This window comes from Stegodyphus dumicola, chromosome 9 (genome assembly GCF_044657685.1).
Source record: "Stegodyphus dumicola isolate Sdum_Otavi_A_Nest chromosome 9, ASM4465768v1".
NCBI lineage: Eukaryota > Metazoa > Arthropoda > Arachnida > Araneae > Eresidae > Stegodyphus > Stegodyphus dumicola.
The window spans coordinates 153212054-153234353 of record NC_140776.1 but is presented as its reverse complement, the minus strand read 5'-3'; the positions used below and the strand labels follow the sequence as shown (position 1 = coordinate 153234353).

General features: G+C 31.8%; 1 protein-coding gene across 1 annotated transcript in view; it reads right to left on the bottom strand.

The window, feature by feature from the left end:
* The window catches only part of LOC118186240 (nose resistant to fluoxetine protein 6-like), a 90054-nt gene extending 70516 nt beyond the window's left edge, over window positions 1–19538 (bottom strand). Inside the window, exon 1 of the mRNA XM_085824253.1 lies at window positions 19111–19538. Coding sequence (XP_085680379.1) covers window positions 19111–19432 — 322 coding nt within the window. The 5' untranslated portion in view covers window positions 19433–19538. The remainder of the gene's footprint in view (window positions 1–19110) is intronic.
* Between the last annotated feature and the right edge of the window lie 2762 nt (window positions 19539–22300).

Sequence of the window (22300 nt, the reverse complement as noted above, 5' to 3'; positions counted from 1 at the left end):
CGTAATAATATAAAAAAATACTAACTAAAACTCTAACTAAAACTAACTTTGGATTAATATACAAGTGCCTAGCTTTAAGATTGGCCGTTATTTAACAAAATCTATACGTAATACAGAGAGATGCTAAAACTACGATACGTTTGAACTTATCAAGAGGACTAAACCTCTGGCCTTAAAGGCAACCAGCAACAAAGTGAAAATTCGTAAAACTACAGTGGCAAGCGACTTGCTTCCTATAACTCCTTCTCTCTCTCTCTTGGCAAAAAGCCACAACTTAAGTACTTGGGCGTTAGCAAGACAATTTGCACAAACAAGTTAAAGCATCTAATTTTGGCCGGAAGTAGAAAATAAGAAGTGATAGTACAGTTTTAAAATAAAATAAACGTTAGTAAAACTTAGGATCCTTACAAGACGAGCCTACAAGCCTATGAATAATAACCTAAGCTTCTTTCAGCAGAAGATTATTTGCCGAATGGTACTATTCTTTAGAAATTCTTAAAGCTGTTCTTCTTTATAAAAGTTAAAATTTTATCTGCAATATTTTAACATGGCAAAATCGAAGGAAAACAACAGTGAAATCGGTTTTTGATTTGAGGAGAACAGCTGCAAGGTGAAGAGCAAAAACGAAACGGTGGAATTTTTTATACTTTGAGAATGTCTTTTAGACATTTCCAAAAATATACTAACTATTCTTAGATGAAAATAAAATATTTCCCGATTTTTCGCTGAGAAATTACTGATACTCAGTACTGGTTTTAGTTATTGACAAGCCACATGTAACTTCATATTAACATAGATTGGCAGCATGTGTTCTTATTGAAAATGAAGAAACAAAGATCAAGTCTCCTTCATATCATATAAGTATGATGTGAGGAGGTTTTGATAACCGAAATCGATTGTACATATAATATTTTTGTTGCTAGTAGCAATTACTTAACCTTTTCTATATATTAACTCAGCGTAAGTTTATTGGACTTTTCTTTTTCAATAACCATGGATATCACAAATTAAATATTCTTTACATTATTAGATTTTTATCATCGACGTTTACGGTATATAAGTATGGTTTCTATGACTATTGAAAATTAGGTTAGGAAACTATTGTTAAAAATTTAAACTTAGAATTGAATGCAAACATCATGATAAAATTAAAACATGCTGTTTAACTTTTCTCTGTAAGTTTATAAGGATTTTAAGTTTTTACTAACCTTTTATTTTAAACTTTGCTATCATCTCTTATTTTCCATTCCCGACCAGAATAATATAGAGTAGGAGTTTTATGCTAATGGCTTTGCAAACTTAAAAATATATTTAAGAAGTGGCTTCTAGCCAAGAGAGAGCCTTCATGAAGCCCTGCTTCGCGCGTGCTTTTCAGTCCACGGAGTATTATACTCCGTGTTTCAGTCAGTTCCTGTCTGCCTTTAGTCCAGAACGTAGTTGCTGCTGATATAATAGGCGTATGTAGTATTTGCATCTAAGCTCGCTACATACGCAGTGCCAAGAGGTCAATCTTCGCGTTATAAGTCTCTGTGAAGCATTTAAGTTAAATTCTTATTTTGTTAAGCTAGTTATTAAGTGAATATTTCTTATTTTCTACGTTTTAGAGCAAAAGTGTTGGTTTCTGTATCCCGAAGCATGGGAGCACCTGTGCGGGGTGAGAAATAAAAGGTAAAGTTAACCCTTCTTAACTTGTTTGTCTATTCCAAGCACACACGAATATAGCTTTAGTAAGCTCCCTGTTCCCACTCAGGATTTCTGGATGTTCCTTAAGTCAATTAGAAGGAGCAGCAGCCCTGACAAGTTTACTATTAAATTAATTTTGCCTTTTTATTAGCAAACTGACATGTGAGGTTAACTTTTGAGGGGGACCTCGATTAAGTTTTTATGGCTTCATTGAGCTATTTTACTTCTGCCAAATCACTAGCTTTTGAGACATTATCACTTGTGTTTAAACGTGTTTAAAAGTCATACGCGGTTAACACGTGTTAAAACGTGTTTAAAGAAATTTTGCTTTTTTCTTTAAACGTGTTCAAAGTTCTATTCAAAGTACATGATCAAAGTTTTATTTCCTTGGAATTAAACAACATCTTCTAGTCAAAACTTTAATCAGAGAACAATAGTCAATTTTGAGTATTTTGGAATTAAGTAGCACATTGCTTGATTACCCAAGTAGCACATGACGTATAAGACATTGCAAACTGGTCCTAGAGGTTGCAAAGTGGTCGTGATAACGTCTTTGCTACGTCATGTGCTACTTGGGTAAGTAAATGGTTATAAAGAAAACATATGATTTCTGCAAAGAAACTCTCAGATTTATTAATTTAGTACTGTAATTTCATGCCTATAAAAAGAATTTACAGACAAAGAAGTTTTATAATTGAGGCCGAAAGCTATTGGGTCTATCTACATATATCTTCTTGATCATTTCTTTAATATCCTTCATTTCTTTGATGTTCACGAGATAATGTGCTGACGTTTGCTGCTGATTAACATTCACAATTCGGTTTATTTCAAGGACATTACAAGAAGAAGAATCCCTTTATTAGATATGTTAGATATTACTGCACTTTCGCGTGAGTGACTGGCATCCAAATTAGAATTCAGAGTATATATTCAGTGATCACTACTTCGATATGGTTGAGGTCTTGTAGTCCTCGAAAACGGAGGAACGGCTATCAGAAACCTCGCGTTGCGACTGATTGAAGAGATTTTGCTAAGCTTTTTTGCCTCGCTCTTTTTATCGGCCCAGTCAATTTTCTAACGATATAAAGCGTTTTTAACTGATTTAAACATGTTGATAAAACCTCCTTTTAAATAAACTGCACAACTTTCATCATACTATTAAAACGCTTTTTAAATTTACCACAGTTATATTTTGAAAACATTAAGAGTCTGCAATAAGCATAAAATAATGCATTAGTAAATATCTTAAAATAGCACTGATAAGCAGCTTAATAATTATATTTGATAATTAGCTTTGTTATACTTAAATATGAACGTTTAATTTAGGTTACAGTATTAATATCGAAAGTGTGCGCAGACATAATATTAGTAACTAATACTCTAATACTCCAATAATAAAAATCTCTTGCGGACACCACATGACTTCCTCGTAGGAATATTGAATTATGCGCATTTTTTGCTGCATTTCATTTAAACTTATTTCCTCGAATTTCATTAAAATAGATTTATCTTTCAATCAATTCATTTCTCGCTTCGCGGCAAGATAAAAATACACAAAACCTGAAAATATCTTAATTAAAAGCTGAAAAATATAGAAAAACATAGAACACCAATTACACATAAAACAATTAAAAAGCAATTTTTACAATTACAGTCAGAGTTTCTTTGCAAAAGCAAGCAATTAGTCCTGAAGGCAAGATTTTTCGGTGCAAAAACTGAAAATTTACTTTTGGTCCCACTCAGTAAAAAGACACTGAAGGTGCAGAAACTCTCTTAATTCACTCTTCTCCTAAGTTTCAAATGTAAACAAACATGGCTACCATGATAAAAAAAATTATACTCAGCCGCACTTAAACAACTTTTAAATTGCTGATTATTCTACAACTATGGCATGCAAATTAACCAAAGGCATAAAAACCTTAAACGGAAGATACGAACAGCATAATTCAACCGTTTTTAAAGCCAAAAATGCCCAATTTACCAACATGTAAGAATGAAAAGAACTGACATCACCGAGCCGAGTAACAGATTAGGTGTATATATATATATTAACTCTTTAAGCTTGCAGGAGTATTAACTCTTTAAGCTTGCAGGTCCACCCATAAGATCTTGCACATTTTGACTAATAGCATATCGCTATTTATTTTTTCTGTACATCGGCATTTCCATTCCATTATTTATTTATTATCTTTATTACATATTAATGTGTTAATTCAAGCGGACGCGTCGGGAAATTGGAACAGAGAATTGAAACTAAAGTTTTGACATAGTTAATTTAATTAATTGAAAAATGTGTTTTAATTAATTGAAAAATGTGTCGCGTACAGTTTCAATTGTCTGTTTCGGCGAAACGCGTGATGTAGTTAGCTTAGTTCAAAGTTCATTAAAAAATATTTCCCCTGACGTGCCATGGTGAACTTCGAATTGGGCTAATCGACCATTTACCGCTTCTTAATTTTATTTTTAACTCGATTAATTAGTTAATACTTTTACTATGTTTTAAATATACTTAATTGGTTTAGCATATAGCTTACTATTATTGTTGATTTTTACTTGTAAATAATCAAATGTTGTATTTTTCTCTTTTAACACATTTCATTGCAACTAATTTTGCTTATGTTAAAGTTTTCACGGAACCACAGTATTTAAGCAGCATTTTAGCATGCGTACTAGAATTTATCTTTTAATTTCCTTCATTTTGCAGCACAATGCGCAAAAGGTTTGACCACATAGATCTTTTATCGTTTGTTCTTTCTACTTTACTTAAATTATATATATATATATACTTTTAAATTATATATATATATATACTTATTTAATATATATACTTATTTAAATTATATATATATATATATATATACTTTTGATGAGGATGGTTGCAACCAAAAAAGTAGGTGCATAACAACATATTATAGGAGTCCTATATACAAAATTTCAGCGTTCTAAGACTAATCTTTTTGAGTTATACGAGATACATACGGTGTCCGCCGATAACATCGCGGCAAAAACATCGCGGACGAAAACGTCGCGGAGAAAACAACGCAAGGCGAAAACGTCGTGCTACAAAACAGCGTGGGAGAAAATATCGCAAAGAGAAAACATCGCAGTTCTAAAACATCGTGGTACAAAACATCGTCGTCGAAAATAAAGCGGTCCAAAAACTTCGCAGTTTAAAATCATCGTCGTCGAAAATATCGTGGTAAAAAATAAAGTATCTACAAATCATCGCATGACGATAACATCGCAGACATGCTTTTTTCAGGCTTTAATAACTGTAAATGGATATTCCCATAAAGATTTGTGAGCGCAAGATGTAAAGAAGGATAATTTTTACTTTCATATTTTTTATTAAATATTAAATCTTTGCTGAGAAAATAAGAAGAAAACTTAAGCATAGAAAATTAATGCAACTTATAGCACTTAATAGAATTTTAAACCGACATAGTTAACTAACAAAGTCCATTAATAAATCATTTTTTATAAAGATTTTACAGGTAATTTTTCACAAAAAGTATAATCTATTAAGTTGCATTTAATTTTCTATGCTTAAGTTTCCTTCTTATTTTTTCAGCAAAAATTTATTAGTTAATAAAAAAATGTGAAAGTAAAAATTATCCTTCGTTACATCACTTGCGCTCACAAATCATTATGGGAATATCCATTTACAGTTATTAAAGCCTGAAAAAAGCATGTCTGCGATGTTATCGTCATGCGATGATTTGTAGATACTTTATTTTTTACCACGATATTTTCGACGGCGATGTTTTTAAACTGCGAAGTTTTTGAACCGCTTTATTTTCGACGACGATGTTTTGTACCACTATGTTTTAGAGCTGCGATGTTTTCTCCCACGATGTTTTGTAGCACGACGTTTTCGCCTTGCGTTGTTTTCTCCGCGACGTTTTCGTCCGCGATGTTTTCGGCTGTAACCGATGCATACATACGTACGTACAGACGTCACGAAAAATTCCTTTCTGTACCCATTTTAAATCAATTTTAAAATGTTTGTGGAAAAAGAGTCCTTTTATTCTGTCCTTACGTATTTTATGCAAAAACACCGTTAAACTGCTTTCTATAGCATTCAAATTGGATATTTTTATTGAAATATGCTAGCCGGAATTTTTTGTGATTATAATACATTCTTAGAAGGAAGTAATAAAACTATGGTAAATGTAATATAGCGTTATTAACTTTTGAATGAAATAATAAATTTTCTGTTATTAAGGAGAAAACTGAATAAATTATTTAATGAAACATGAATAGAACAGATTTATAACGGGAAAATGAATTTCATCAGAAATTCAGGAAATTAACTATACAGTTCAAATTACACAATTTATTCCTCCTGGATGTAAATACTTATTTCATCCATATAACCGAAATCCAATTATGAAATGCATTTACGAAATAGATATTTGTATTAATGAAAGAATTTTTTAAATCACATCCTATAATTTTAAGCAGGAGATAGATTGTTGTGGAGCTTATGTAATGTAAGAAATTTCCTTTGTTATCTTCTATATGCTGTACTTAGAAATGCATACTACAATTCGGAAGAAATATTATGAAGCAGAAAACTTGTCTTGTTATATTTTTAAAATCTAATTATAATATCTAATTATGCATAGATTTTATTCCTATCGCTTACAAAATTTATACACAGACTTCTTAGTATAAAATTAGCTAAGTTGTTTTTATTTTGATTAAAAAGAAATTAAACAAACCACCCAAACTAATTAATTAAACATAATAAAACGTTTAGGAATCGCTGACTTGGATTAAAGGTACGATTTTCTATTTAGAATCTTAACTTTTCGAAGTAGAATACTTAACTTCTATGTGTAGTCAATTTTGCAGCAACAAAATAAATTATGAAAAAATCCATCATTAAATATTCTGCATATTTTTAATAAATAAAAAAAAGAAATATACTTAAAACTGAATGCGTTTTGGGAACTATTTTAGACCGTTTCAGGTAAAAATATACACATTGCATTTTTAAGCAGAAATCTTAGCCGATAAATGCATGGATTTAAAATCGTTTGTATCATGCAAAGATTTTATGCCTGTTGAGATGAGAAATACTATTTGTAGTAGATTTGCTATGGGAAGCTGATCTCTATGTTACACAGTTGGTAAATTCGCAAAAACGCCCTTTACCCAGTTCATTTTAACATCGGAATTCGAACTGAAGGGGTGAACTACTAGTGACGGGATGCATATTTCACAAATGCACATCTGTGTAACCACCGAGGGAGTGGCTTCTAGGATGGACCAATGAGCATCCAGTAATATTTCTGTCATGTCACACGACCTTTCGCGTGCTTTGAGATTTAAGCAAGATGGTTGAAAATATTCTGCCACGCAATTTTCTGTAAAAAATAATTAAAGGATCGTCGATTGCTTCTTAAACTTTTCATTGCGAAGTTAGATCAAATATAGGCAATTATGTAGATTTCACTACCTGGTTGAAATAAACACAAACACATGTTGGATACTTCGCAAAAATATCGACGTGAAATATTACTTAATAAGTGGTAAATAAAGATGAAGAAAGAAATATGTGATAAACATATGAGCCAAAATGCAATCTTTACATAAAACTATGCGTATGAGAAAAATATTTTCACCAGTTATATATGTAAATAGAAGTCAGAACTTTTTATTGCAGTCTATATGAAAAAGATGTTCTATAATAATAACCAATACAGAATTTTAGTCAAAGTGAAATTTACTAATTTGTATTCGTATACATTTAGTGTGTTAAATTTCACATTTAATAACTGCTCACTCTTAAGTGAACTGTCTACACAAGAAATACTCATCAAGCAGAGTGAATTTATCTTATCCACAACGAGTGTATTCAATTTATTCACATATAATTTTTAATTTACACTTTAAAAATCAAAAGAATGCACTGAAATAAGAAAACACTAGATTCATTGTAAAACTTTCAGTCATTCTCATTTCAATTAAAAAAATATACAGTTAAATTCTCTTAATCCACATAATATGCCGTGAACATCAATCCTAATATTAATGAGTGATAAAAATCCCGAAAGTGAAATATCAGCGATTAATCAAACTCATAAAACAAAAGCACTACGAGATTTTCCGCTATTACGCCATACGAAACAAATGCAAATTAAAAGGCAAACATACGCTCACATGCACGAAAATTTAACGTCACAAGAGCAATAGCAGCTCATTGGTCCATTTTCGAAACCCCTCCCTCAGTGGCTGCGCTGATGTGCACTTGTGAAATATGCTGACGGGATCATACCTACGGGGTAGCCGGGCCAGTGCCCCGAAGTCCTAAGTTAGAGAGTCCCGAGTGTGCGGAAGAAGTATATCGATTTTTTTTTTATGCTGGAGATCATATTTTTGGAAAATTAAATTTAGCAAACGATATATAAGTTTTCACATTTCTAGCCAAGGATATCTGTAAGCGAATGTTTAATCTGCATTTAAGAAGCTTCTGTATTTTGTTTTAACACTTATATAGAAAAACAATCCTACTTCACAGAGATATGTAATTTAGAAGGGGAACAAACCGATTTTGCATTCTCAGACAAAGTTTTTATATTCATCTTGTAAGTGCAGCCAAAGCGTCTGTAGACCTTGACTCTGCTGAATTTTATAGACCTCGTACTGAGCTGAATTTAAACTGGTTTATTCCCCCCACCACACACACACACACCTGTTCAGCACATTTAGAATCCATATAAAGTCATCAGGCACCGTCTCTTGAATTAAATACTGTTACTGCTCAATTATACCGCAATTATTTTCACGTGGAAAATGTGACTACAAAATGTTATCAGATTTAATTACGATTAAAGTGGAAATATGATTGCATAGTCAGATTAATTTAAATGCCCTTTGTCAAATTATGGTCGAAACCACCAAGCCTACAGAATAAAAACCAGTATTGCAGGGAAGATGCAATGTCTAACACACGGCGAATGTTGCAAAGTATGTTTCCTTTCCTCGTCGATCTCCACTTGAATAAGCGATACCATTATCATAAATTTGTTTGAAGATAATGGTTGATTAAATGTTAAACATATTCCATGGTATTCAAGAAACAGACCAATTTAAGATTGTATTATTGTCAGCGCGAATCAGGTGAGATCATGTCTGCCGATCTTTTGAAGTTACTGCTGCTTTTGCTTTACTATGCAAAGGCTATATACTCCTTGAGCTATCCAGTTTCACAGAAGTGTTTTTGTAGCTTTTAGTGATTCAGAGCTTTAGAAAAATTATGGAATTACGTTTGGATGAAAAAGTGTAGACGAAAGTATTATCTGATAGATTAAGGATTGGATGAATATTTCAGCGAGTTCAGTAAAGCTTTGACTCGGCCATTTCCACAAACTTTGGTCATAGAACATAAATTTTAAGTTACATTATGTATTAAATAAAAAAATATGCATGTTACGGCATTTGTGAATGTGTAAAATTAAGTTTGTAAATATTACAAAAGTTTAACTTTTTAGAAGGCTGAGCTATGTATAATTAATATTATATATAATTGATTATATATATATATATATATATATAATTAATTATATATATACAATCAAATTTAATAGACATTTATATTCATTAAAAAAGTAAAAAACTTAGCGTTTAAGCTCATGCAACAAAAACTGAAAGCAACATTTAGGTGTAAGATCATGTTTGCTAAAATTTCAGAGGTTGTACACGAATAGAAAAGCGAAACATTTAAGTTTTTGCTTAACACTATAAATTAAATTTCAACTTAGAAGCTGGTTTGTAATGTTAATGGAATAATTGACGACATTATTATTCAAACTGTAATGAATATAAAATTTTCCCAAAGGAAATAACATTCACCGAATTTTACAAAATTTGTACTCTATAAGGCCCGTAGCATACTCTAACAATATTTGCGCAAATTAAAAATAAAACATTGTTAGAGTTATTTTGTATGATTATTAGATTATGATGCTAAAATAATAGAATATGTAAATATTATTAACGAATTTTTAGTATTTGAAAACTTATAAATCGCTTTTCTGAAAGTGCTTTCGGGATATCAAATGTAATGGAGTTGTAATAAAAGAATGTTACACATTAGCACGTTACAAAGAATGTCAATGAATGACATTAAAGGGAAAACGATCAACCTCCAATTATTCTGATTTAATTTTTAACCGAACTTGTAAAGAGAGTAAATATCGTAAAAAAATCTTATATATAATGCGGTAAAGTGTTTGTCGCCGATAGTTTATTTGTTGCTTGCGTAACTGCAAATTGTTTTACTCCCCGTGCAGTGCAGCGCGTGACGAATATTATGAGAAAGCTAAGCGGAAAAATTAAAAATACAAGAGCACGTGCATTTAAAATTTAATACATAAATTTAACATCTATATATAATATAATTCGGAAATATGCAACCGGCAACGATGAAAAAACAAATAAAATGAAATAAATAAATATCTTTATTATATGCGTCTTAAGTGTTTGTTTGTCGCCAATAGTTTATGGATTGCTTGCGTAACTGTACTAGGCAATTTAGGGAAGTTGCTACGGCACAGAGTTGCCGTTTCAATTGAGACGTAAACAATTTCCTGTAAAACTTGCCTTTGCTATGACCGTCAATAAGTCTCAGGGCCAAACGCTTAAGCGTGTTGGCATTTTTTTTTACCTGAACCTGCATTTGGACACGATCAACTTTATGTTGCTTGTTCAAGAGTTCGTGAAAGAACGGACGTCAAATTAAAAATAATGGATGGTCCTCTGCAAGGCGAGCTTAAAAAGGATGGAAAGATCTACGCAAGAAATGCTGTGCACAAAGAGATCTTTGACATGTGAATTAACATTTTACTATTTAAATCGCCTTTATTTATTGCGCTAGCGGTGGCTCTTAAGAAATGTACCGCCAGTGGTTTTCTTCATTGCATTCTACTTTAAGCAATTGAGCAAGTAGGAGGGGGAAACCCCTTGGGGCAGTAAGCAAAGGGGCGTCCTCGCCGCCTGCCGTGGGTAATTCAGTTAGAATTAGCAGACACCTTTGCACAAATCATTTTGATTGCAATTTATAATATCTAGAACAGCGGTCATTTCGAATGATCGTCGGGCTTTCTAGTACAATAATAATCCCCAAGCTTCTAAATTAAATATATTGGTCGATTTTTGTTGTGCGGAAGTCAAACATTCTGTATTTTAGTTTTTAGAATGAGAATGAACGTTTATTAATTAAACTTTTATGGACCGAAATTCAGTAGGAGAATGTTGGTTTCATAATTTTTACAAAACTGACTTTCTAAAATGAAAAATTCCATAATAAATATATTTGTAAAAAATAACATTTCAAAATTTAACGGTTATCATTATGCTGTTGGTTCTCTAAAAGGATTCTGTTTTTATGAAGATGGAAATTGCAAAAAATACATCATTGTGTGAGTTTATGCTCCGTTTACATATGTATACGGACATAAAGTAAAGCACATAGAGGTAAACTATTAAAAGGCACGCGAGAAATAGCCAATTCAAGCTCTCTAAGATAGAGGGAAGGTCACCTCAATTTATTGTAACTTATTCTAGCTGAAATGGTACGTAAACAGATGAGATAATGTTCATTCATACGCAACGAGAAGGTCTGCGGCAAAACCTCAGTAAACTTCCATTGATGATATGGCTTTTAAACAAGTTTGCATTTAAAATTAGAATCTGGTAGGTCCATTGTTCTTATTATAATTTCCACAGGGAAAAAGAATGCCTGGGGGATATAAACTAGCTGAATTATAATTCCGATGTTAAAGCATGTTAAGCAAGTACAAAAGCAAAGAGTTATCTTATTATTCATCTTCTGTAGCAATTTATTTCAAGGTTCGGGGCTATCAACTTTGACATATAGAAAACATTCCCTTTCTTTTCCTCAAATGTATTCTTATTGTGCGTTTCATCGTGTTTTACAATGCACTAAAAGTTCTTTCTGCATTTCCTCTAATATTCAAACAATCCTATCTCAGTTTGCAATAAAATATTCTTTTTCTACTGGTTTACTAATTTTTTTGCCACTGTTGTTTAAAATGGAAACAAGTTAATCAGTATATGGAAATACCCAAAACACGTTTCAGATTAGCTGAGAGTACATGAGAGGTTTTCATTATTTTTAAAGATATTGCTAATGATTCACATAAACAGCATTCTTTTCTGAGCTACAAGTGTAATAAAAATATTATTTTTTTATGTAATTTCCACTTGTTTTTGTTTCCTTTCACAGAAAATTATGCTTTCATATAGCTCAGTACTATTAGCGTACTAAAAGGTGCTAATGTCCAAACGGCAGTTGATGTATAATAATGGAGAATATGAGGATTAACACGCGTTTACTGCTTCCAAAAAAGTCAAACAATTACATTTCTTATATTTTTTTTTCATTTACAGTAGAGAGAGAGATTGTTGGCTCGGTTAAACATTCAGACACAACTATTTTTAAAAGGTCTTGTATCGATTTTAAAACTATACTTATATCTTTATAAATAAAGCAACTCCGCCCAGGCGGGAAAGTGGTTATGACTCTGACTACCGTACCAAAAGACCCCGGGTTCGAAGCCTGGAGAAGAATGGCTGTAAATTATCCGTCACTTCATAGGAGGAAATGGCGGCCCATCTGTTATGTGACTCCATAATAAGATGGTCACCACCTCCGGGCCTAAGTAAAGGCCTTAGTATTGGCTAGAGCCCACCATTGGGAAAAATAGTAAAATAAATAAATAAATAAAATAACTACAGTAAAGCATTTTAAGTTGCTCTTTCTCAGTTAAGGCTTGTGAACTCAGGGGGTAATAATCAACTTTATTTTTAGCTTGATGTACACACGTCACGTGTCTTGTATAAATTTTTGAAAATTTCTTATTTTAGACAGAAAATATTACTTCATATCAGTTTGATAGAGGCTGCATGTCAAGCTTCTAAAAATCTAATAAATAATCCCTTTAAAAACATAATTTAATAACTAAATTATTGCGCATCACACATTCCTAACAGGTGCAGGAAAATTAAATTTAGATTTGTTTGATTTTTTTAATGTTTACTTTTAAATTACTGATTAATTAGTACTTAATAATTACTAATTAAATACTAATAAATTATTAAATAGTATTTAGTAATATTCTTAAATGTTTACTTTTAAATTACTAATTATTAGTATTAGTAATGTTACTAATTATTAAATTACTAATTATTAGTATAAGTAATGTTACTAATTATTAAATTACTAATTATTAGTATTAGTAATGTAACTAATTATTAAATTACTAATTATTAGTATTAGTAATGTTACTAATTATTAAATTACGAATTATTAGTATTTTAAGTTACTATTAATCAGTATTTAGCATCTTAAGAATTTCTCCATGTCAGAGCTTCCGCGAATTTTTAATTCAGAATACTTTTAGCCGGCTCATTTTTATTTAAAAAAGAAAAAAAAAACATATATCTATAACGTATACAAGAATATGTATGTAATGCATGCTTTTAGAATTTCGTTTTTGCTTAGAAATGAAACTAGCAGTGTTAATCCTGCTATTTTTACGCAGACTGCGTTTCGTAGTTTTTATAACTATATAGAGACATTAGGTTAATTGGAAAAGTTGGAGAGATGAAAAATGTGCAATCGCCTTCGTCGGGAATCGAACCACGGCGCTCTGAAATATCGGCTCAGTGTGCTGACCACTACTCCACGAAGGTACACTAGCAAGTACACTTCCCCTTTTAAAGGGAGACTGGGGTTTTTAGGGGACCCAATCGCCAATCCTGGGTGAGGAGAGTCATCATCAAACACCCTTTTAGTTCGGGCGCCACTGTAGAGACATTAGGTATATATATATATATACCTAATGATTCCAGGGGAAGAAGCCGGAGAGATGAAAAATTAGCAAACGCCTTCCCCTGGAATCGAACCACGGACCTCTGGAATACGGTCCCAGCGTGCAGAACCACTACACCACGAAGGCACGCTAGGAAGACAGGAGAAATACCTTATACCTAAATCAACATTTTATACGTAATAACATATAGTGTTACCTTCTCTTCAGATATTTGTGAAATTGTTACAACATGAAAAAGTAGTACCATTTTATCTTAACATGTGTAATTTAAATCTTCGAGATTCTTCATCAGGAACACTACACCAATACATGAATTCCATTCCATTGCTTAAATTAATGTGCTTAAAAATACTTTATGTAAGTTTCAGTTATAGTCATGGAATTATCGTAGAAAATGATATACTCAATTACCATAAAAATATACGTAATTCTAACGGAAAATATCCAACACAGTTCAGTCTTGGAATGTTTGAAGTATATTTTTGGCTCTTTAAGAACGGGGTATAAAAACGTTGAATAAGCATTTTAATGAGGCATATTTCAATTTTGTCGCTACGTAAATTTTTTATCTGTAGCATTATATGATAATCATACGTCAGCCATTAATTTAGAAATGACACAAGTTAGAAATTAATATGCTTAAAAATACTTTACGTAAGTTTCAGTTATAGTCATGGAATTATCGTAGAAAATGCTATACTCAATTACCATAAAAATACATAATTCTAACGGAAAATATCCAGCACCGTTCAGTCTTGGAATGTTTGAAGTATATTTTTGGCTCTTTAATAATGGGGTATAAAAACGTTGAATAAGCATTTTAATGGGGCATGAATAAGCATTTTAATGGGGTGAAAAATATACAAAAGGTTTTTCTTTTGTATATTTTTTATGTATTTATATTTTTACTTAGTTTCCTCAAATAGTTAAGGAAAACGAAACGCATTCTCAGAGCTCCTTAATTATTCAAGTTTAATATTTGAGATAATTACATCCTGATGAGTCTGTCCCTCAAACATTAAATTATGAATAATTAAAATGCAGTTTCTTATTTTTAATCGTTTTATAATTCTTAATTAAAAAATTTTTGAATAAATCCTAAATTTTTCCTAATTTTTGAAATTAGTTTTAATTTTTGAATAAATTAAAACTAATTTCAAAAATAAGTTTTAATTTAGTTTTAATTTATATTTTATTTAGTAAATATTTTCACTAGTTACATTAGTCCTTTACAAAAGATTGTTACTTTTTCCCAGATAATATAATCACTAATTTTTGAAAAATTATCTATCTATCTGTATATATGTTCGTTTATGTTTTCATTTTAATTTAGCTATTTCTTTCATTTGTTCAGAAAAATATTTACAATTCATTTTTCTAACTTACGTCATTCCTAAATTAATGGCTGACGTATGATTATCATATAATGCTACTAATAAAAAATTTACGTAGCGGCAAAAAATGAAATATAATATTACATTAAAAGTAATGGAGATCATCTGTTGACGAAATATCTTAGTTCATTTTAACACGAACTCTCTCTTGCAGTTAATAACTTGCTTTTATTCTAAGATTATGATGTTACTTAAATCGGTTTCGCATGTACAAGCTACCCTCAACAGAGCGCTCAAGGAAATATTTTCCAGCAAATAGCTCTATTTAAATAATACCTCTAACAATACCTCTATTTACGTGAACCTTTCGCAGTTTTTAACGTTTAAAAAATTCGGCTAACTCTACATTCTACTCGTGGAAGACTTATAACAAAAATACACACAAAAGTTTTTCTAAAAACTCATTTTTATTTGATGAATTCCGACTTTGAATAATTCTGTGATTCCTAACCTGAAAAAACGCCAAGACACTGATCTGTTCAGTTCCTTATTTATTAACTTATCAAACCTTTGTGTATTTTAATTTATTTATTATATGTATTCGTCTATTGTTTGAAAAGTTCTAGGACTTATTTCAACTCAGAATTAAACGACTCTACGGGCCGTGCATTTTTTTACCAAAGTATAATTTTTCAGATTTAATTATATTTTCATTTTGTTTCGTAAATTATTTAAAAACTTGAAATACGTTGCTTTTTGATATTCCTTTTGACACTGCGGCTTACACACTTGTGCGCAAAATTAAGAGAATTTGCACATTATATCTAATTTTTGAAAACCTAATGAACAGACTTTAATGAAATTTGATGTTAATATACCTTTAAAACAGAGAAAGAGACGTACCATTCAAAAGTGATTTTATATACGCATGATTATTAATAAAGCTCATAGTGCAAGGATGTCCAATATCGACGACTCCAATATTATGGGGTCCCCACAGTCCAATATCCCTATGAGACTCATTTTCAGTCCAATATCGAACTGAAAATGAGTCTAATAGGGTATGGTCTCCTCACCTCAAACAGGTCGCACAGCGTGATGGCATACTGGGCAGAAGGCAGCTGGGGAGTCCCTGTGGCAGTCCCTTCCCCTCCTGAAGCAAGGCAATTTTCAACTTGGGGATAGTTCTCAGGCAGATGGCGAGATGAAATGGCTCTCCCAAAAGCATCCCAGAAGAGCTCTGTGAGGTTAAGGTCATGAGATCTGGGTGGCAAATTGATGCGACGAATATCCTCACTTTCCAGGAAATCGTCGACCAGCTGAGCCCTATGTGGAATAGCGTCATCCAAGATCAACTACGCCCTTGAAATGTCCACCATAGGGCTCTAAGATCTCCTTTCTATACCTCATAGTAGTCAGGGAGCCTTTGTCAAACACATGCAGGAGTGAGAGGTGGTATCGTGTTCCAGGCTTTCTCCAGGTACAGGTACAGGTACACCACGAATAAGTATCCAGGCTGAATCTCAACTCATCTTTAGAAAGAACGTTGCTCTAGTAAAGTCTGATCCACGACGCATGTTTTCTGCACCATGCTAAACCTGCTCTCTTGTGTGCTGCAGTGATCGGGATGCAAACAGCGTAACTTCTGGCATGTAGCCCTATATGATGAAGCCTTTGGGCAATAGTAGACAGTGAAACTCGAGTTCCAGTGGCAGCCTACAGCTGAGCTGTGAAGCTGTAGTAGGCCAGTGTCGCCGCGCTGAAAGTATCAAATAACCATCCCCATTTGTCGTTGTGGATCTTGGTCAACCTTGTCTCTAGGTCTTCCCGATGTAAATCCAGTGTCTTGAAACTGTTTCCACAAATTTCGACACTGGGCCTTCACTGAGCTCTGTAACCGCTGCCTCCAATCTACGATAATTTTCTCTTTCATTCTATTATCCATACCTTCATGGCTTCTCATTTTACCTGATACCTTATACAATTTACGTACCTCTTCGAGAAACACGGGAAATGTCGTGAAGGAGTATGAGCATACAAATTGCCTAAACCTCCTCATGAGCTTATATCCACTTCACAATCACAGCTCCACAGACACGCACGTGTGTGCTTGCGTATTTGACTCCTAATACTTGTATAATTCTTTTCTGAAAATTAGGCATAATTTACAAACCCTGTATCGTTTATAACTTTTTGTAAATGAAAATCTATCTGCGATGAATGGTTGCAAAGTAGAAATGTAAAACTGTTATAAAAAGAGTCCTGAAAATAAAAGGACGGTTAAGGACTTGTGAACATTATGTATACTTTTATTAACTCATATTTCGAGTCTTCAAAACTATATAAGATTGAAAAACATGATTATTAAATAATATAACATACGTTTAAAAATGTAGCGTGTAAATCATATAACATGCATTTAGAAATTTAGAGTAAAAAAGACATCATTGTAATGAATACAGCAAAATTCTTGCCTTTCATAAATTTTAAAAATTAAAATCTCTTTCCCTACTAGGTACTTTCGCGAAAACATCTGCTGGATTTAAAAATTTTAACATTTTATAATTGTCATAGATAAAAATGATTCCTTTTTAGAAACATATAATGAGCACATAAGCCAAACAAACATATTACTTGTAAATAAATAAATGTATTTGCATAAATTTATTTATAACCTACAATACATCATTTTATTTTGCTGAATAAGCAATTTAAACTGATCTTAATAATATACTTTCAAATATATTATATAATAAGGTTAAAAATAAATACTTGGATTATTATTAGTACGCATGTTTCACATGTACGATATAATTAGATTTGAACTTCTATTAAGTGTAATCAGAGCCATCATTATAAAAAGTTTTCAATCTCTTTTTATGATATTAAATTTTAACTAATAGCCTATTTTTAGTATCTAATTTCTTATATATTAACATTAAGCGATTCGTCGCAGCTGCGTATCTAAATCACTGGATTTTATTTAGGTCTTTTCGTCGTCCTTATAGTTAGCTTTGTTAGGTAAAGTAAAACATAAAAAAAAAAAAAAAAAAAAAAAAAATCTGAAATGTTTCGGATTTTAAATTACGTCCAAAGGGGCGTTTTTTAACATTTTGTGTGTTACCTTTCTTTATTAAATATCATGTTCCTCGCACTTAAACCATAAGATCCAGTGCAACAGCAATATCGCAAAATAGTTTTAAAACGAGCATATCTTTAGAATTTCCGATACAGAGACTCACGCGCTGGAGATAAAAATGTTTTTTCTGCACAACGTTGCCATTGCTCGCTTTGAAATCCTTGAGTTTGTTAATCAAAAATTCGTCAAAGTTTTAAAAAATAGGAAATCGATCATAAAACAAATTTCAAATTTCAAATTTGGTCTTCCACATGCTCATATTCGTTGGAGGATTACGTTATTCAAAATTCGATGACTCTATGTACCGTTGTTTTATCACAATACGAGAAATATACATACATTTATGCAGATTTTTCATTATTTAATTTCTTCAAATATAATGCAGGACTCTAACATTTTATGGCAACAGTTTGAAAAGTGAACCGACATTTATCCGTCCGACGCAAAATGCCAAAACGAAACTAATAGTCCTTCGGGATTCAAATCCCTTTGGACTAATAAGTAATATACAACATTTTTGGCAAATAACCATTTTTAAATTTCTATTGATGTCAATGATACAGAAAAGAGGAAAAAAGGCAGTAGAGATAAATATAATCCCCATTCCTCGGTAGTAATAAAGAAATGCATAATTTTCCAAATGAAAGCTGAAGAAAGGACATGACTTTCCCTTCAAAACAAATTTAGCTTTTTCTTTCGGGGGAGAGATCTTAAAATTAATCTTTAAGTAACACTGAAAAACTAAATTTACCATTGTAAAACTCCTCGTCTTTTTCTTTGTGAATTTATTAACTAAATTCCTGTTTTTTTAAGCCTAAGTATTTGCCTTTATATATCCTAATTCTGTACCATTCTACATAAAAGTTTGGTTTCTACACTACCACAATATACAATTCTGGATTTATATTTATATTATTATTTATTGTTTTCTATTACTGCATATAACAGAAAACAATAAACAATAATATTAATATATAACAATAAAACAATAAATAATAGCATAATATATATAACCTTTTAATTGCCTCTCTTAATCCCTATATATAATTCAAAATATACATTTGATATAAAGTGTTAAATACCAACTCACATCTGAAGGCCCATGGTTGAGCCTTACGAAGTCCCGTCATCAGCAGCATACCATTATTCATGCATTTAGGCGATAGTTTTAATTCATTTGCATATCGAACTACATAAGGCATGGCAATTTTTACAACGGACTGGAGTATTTTGTTTGCTCCATCATCAATTTTTTTCCATCTTTCAAGTACCTGTACATCTGTTAGTTCTTCAGAAGAATTCAAAGCCACATTTCCCATTGAGAAGTGTAAAACGGTTATGAAAAACAGTCCCGAAAATAAAATCATTCCGTAACCTACTTTGAAGTCCATGACTACACGCACTCCATTCATCCTACAAATAATTTATGATTTGCATGTATCATAAGAGAAGCCTTTTTATTAAGTAACATAACGCACAGCGAAAGTCATTTTTATCAGACGCAAATAATCTTGAAAAGGAAAGAATTCAATTCAGATTACTTATTTTTATTAAGTAAATGTCTGCAGTTATGTAATTGAGAAACCTTGAAATCTTTCCTAAATTTCTAACTCATACGTAAGCGATATTTTCCGCGATTAAAAAATTCCCTAAAAGTATTGTTTTCATGAAACAGTTTATTGATTAGCATCAGGATTTAAGGAAGATAAGGCAGTAAATTTTTATTTCCCATTATCTTGTTTTGTATTACTTTCCATATCAAACATGAATCACAGATTTTTGCGTATGCAATGATCTATGTATCCTGCAAAACAATATTTACTTAATAATGCAGCAGATAATGAGTTTTCCTTGTTTAAATATATAATTTTGTTGTATTTTACGATAGAATCCCGGAGATAATTTCAAAGAGTGAAATACGAGCCCAGCTGTTAAGCAAGTAATGCCTAACAATGCCTTTAATCTGGTGAAATCACTAAAAAAAGTACCCTTGAATTTTTATTTAAAACTATGACATTTTATACCGATAGTATTTAAAATTCAAAGTAGACACTTAAATTGCAGTCAGCTCCCAATTAAACAGTACAATATCAGAGAGGATATTCACAGTTAAGCAAAATTCGCGAACAACGCTAGGAAAGTAACCGTGTAAAAATACGAGAAAAAAGAATAACGCATATTATAAATAAAAAGAAAAATACCTTTAACAACTTTTAACAATTTACGTGTATTTCCCAGCTTTTTTATTCATAAAATTTATTCACTTTCTAAAACAAAATAAAGGTAGGACTCAAAGTGATCGCCCTAAGGCCTAAGATAAATGATGAAAGATAACGCTAAGATAACAAAACGAAAGGTAAACACCACCTAGAAATGGAGAAAATGAATGATAAATATTATTAAAAAATTAATTAGAACTGAATTATAAAAGACTTTGAAAGAACAATATTTGCGAAAAATCTTGTGCAATGCCACTAAGCTCAAATTAGCCTAAAAGAGTAAGCAGGAACTTTTTGTTTATTTATTTATTCATGTCCTTTCTCCTTTTGGCAGTTTTCTTTTTATTATAAACTTTTGTTTAGTTCACTCTTCGTGTTTCACTGTAGTTGGAATTGTCATCGATTTCTAACTTGCTTCTCGATAAGTTATCAAGTTCAGTTTTTATACACGCACTGTTTATCGATGACAATTCGATGTGGGAAGGCATTTTTCGGAAGTTCACTTTAGATCTTTTTATAAGATCAGCAGATCCATATTGTAAATTTTAGCATCTATTTAAAATTATTTGATTAATTGTTATTTTAGTGCCTTATTGTAATGTTTTCTATTATTTAGGTATTTATTCATTCGTTACTTTTAGGATGATAATTTTTAGGTTTATATTGTGTGTAATTGAATTTGTGACCATATGCTCTGTATGTAAATTTATATTTCTTACATAGAATCGTAGATCATTTATTTCGAGTCTAACAAGGTTTAAATTTTAAAAATAGCTCAAGTAGAACAACTACATTATGGATCTCTTGACTTTCCTTTAAGAAAACGTCTGTCAGCAAGTTTGCGGAATTTTGCAATATCTGGTCAATTTTGCGACTTTTGAGAAGATTTGGAAAAACGCATTTTCGACGACTTAAGAGTCAATTCTTTAATAAGCCTGTGCTATATAACATGCATATGGCTCCAAGAGGTGCTTGACATTTAGACGACAAGAGAAGGATACCATCAAGATGTGCAAGAAAGCGCTGACCAGTAATTAACTCTCAAGTAGCCGAGAGTTGTTAGACCACAGGACATTTAGTCGGCACTTCTATTTAGTCATTACGTTTACTTTGCCGACACAGACGTTCAACCGACAGGAAATTTAGCTGATACGGGCATTTAGTTGAGAAGACATTTATCCGTCGAGATATTCTGTCAACAGCATGTTTAACCGACAACACGTTCAGACAACAGGAAATTTAACTGAGAAAGCATACATTCAGAAAAACAAAATGCAACTATGTTTTAGAAAAATGCATCGATATTTATCCGATAACTATTTATTCCAGTGGTTCTCAACATGTTTCGCCCAGTACACCCCTTTCACAATTGCCAGATGATCAATCCCCCCAATCTTTCCAAAGCACGAAACATACATGTACTTTTATTTAGATTTAGATTACTTTTCCTCTTACAGCAAGATGCAGGTGGAGTCACTATGAAAGCATCCCCCCCGAAACTATGAAATTTTTCCTTTCATGTGAATTCTCCTTGAATGAGAATGCCTAGTTTAATTTTTCTATTATTTATATCATTGCTCAAATTCTTCATACTTTCAACTTTCAAATCATTTTCTCTTCTATCAGTAAATTCAAATATTCTATTCTTAAAGATATCATTACAGATTTTAATTCTTGTGAAATTCTAGCGTGTCATGAGGAGAAATAAACAAATTTTTATAGCGAATCATAATCAGACACTTTGTAAGAAGCGGTATTTAAACCACGAAGTTACTTACTGAGACAGAGAGAGAAACAGAGTTTCTGAACTACGCGCGTCTGCCTTTTTGGCCGCTCTCTCTCTCAAAGCTATTTTTACGCTCGGCCGTACTCAGGCCCTTGCTAAGCGTCGTAGTAAAATAAGTTAAGGGGCCAACTCTCATTGAACCTTGATAGCTTTGGCTATACTTAGTTAGTTAATCTTAGTTTTAGTTTAATTCTTGGTCTTTTAAGTTCAAGTCCAAAGTGCGGACTTTATTTGTATACTCCCAGGCGGAGTTTCGTTAAATCTTATCCAAATAA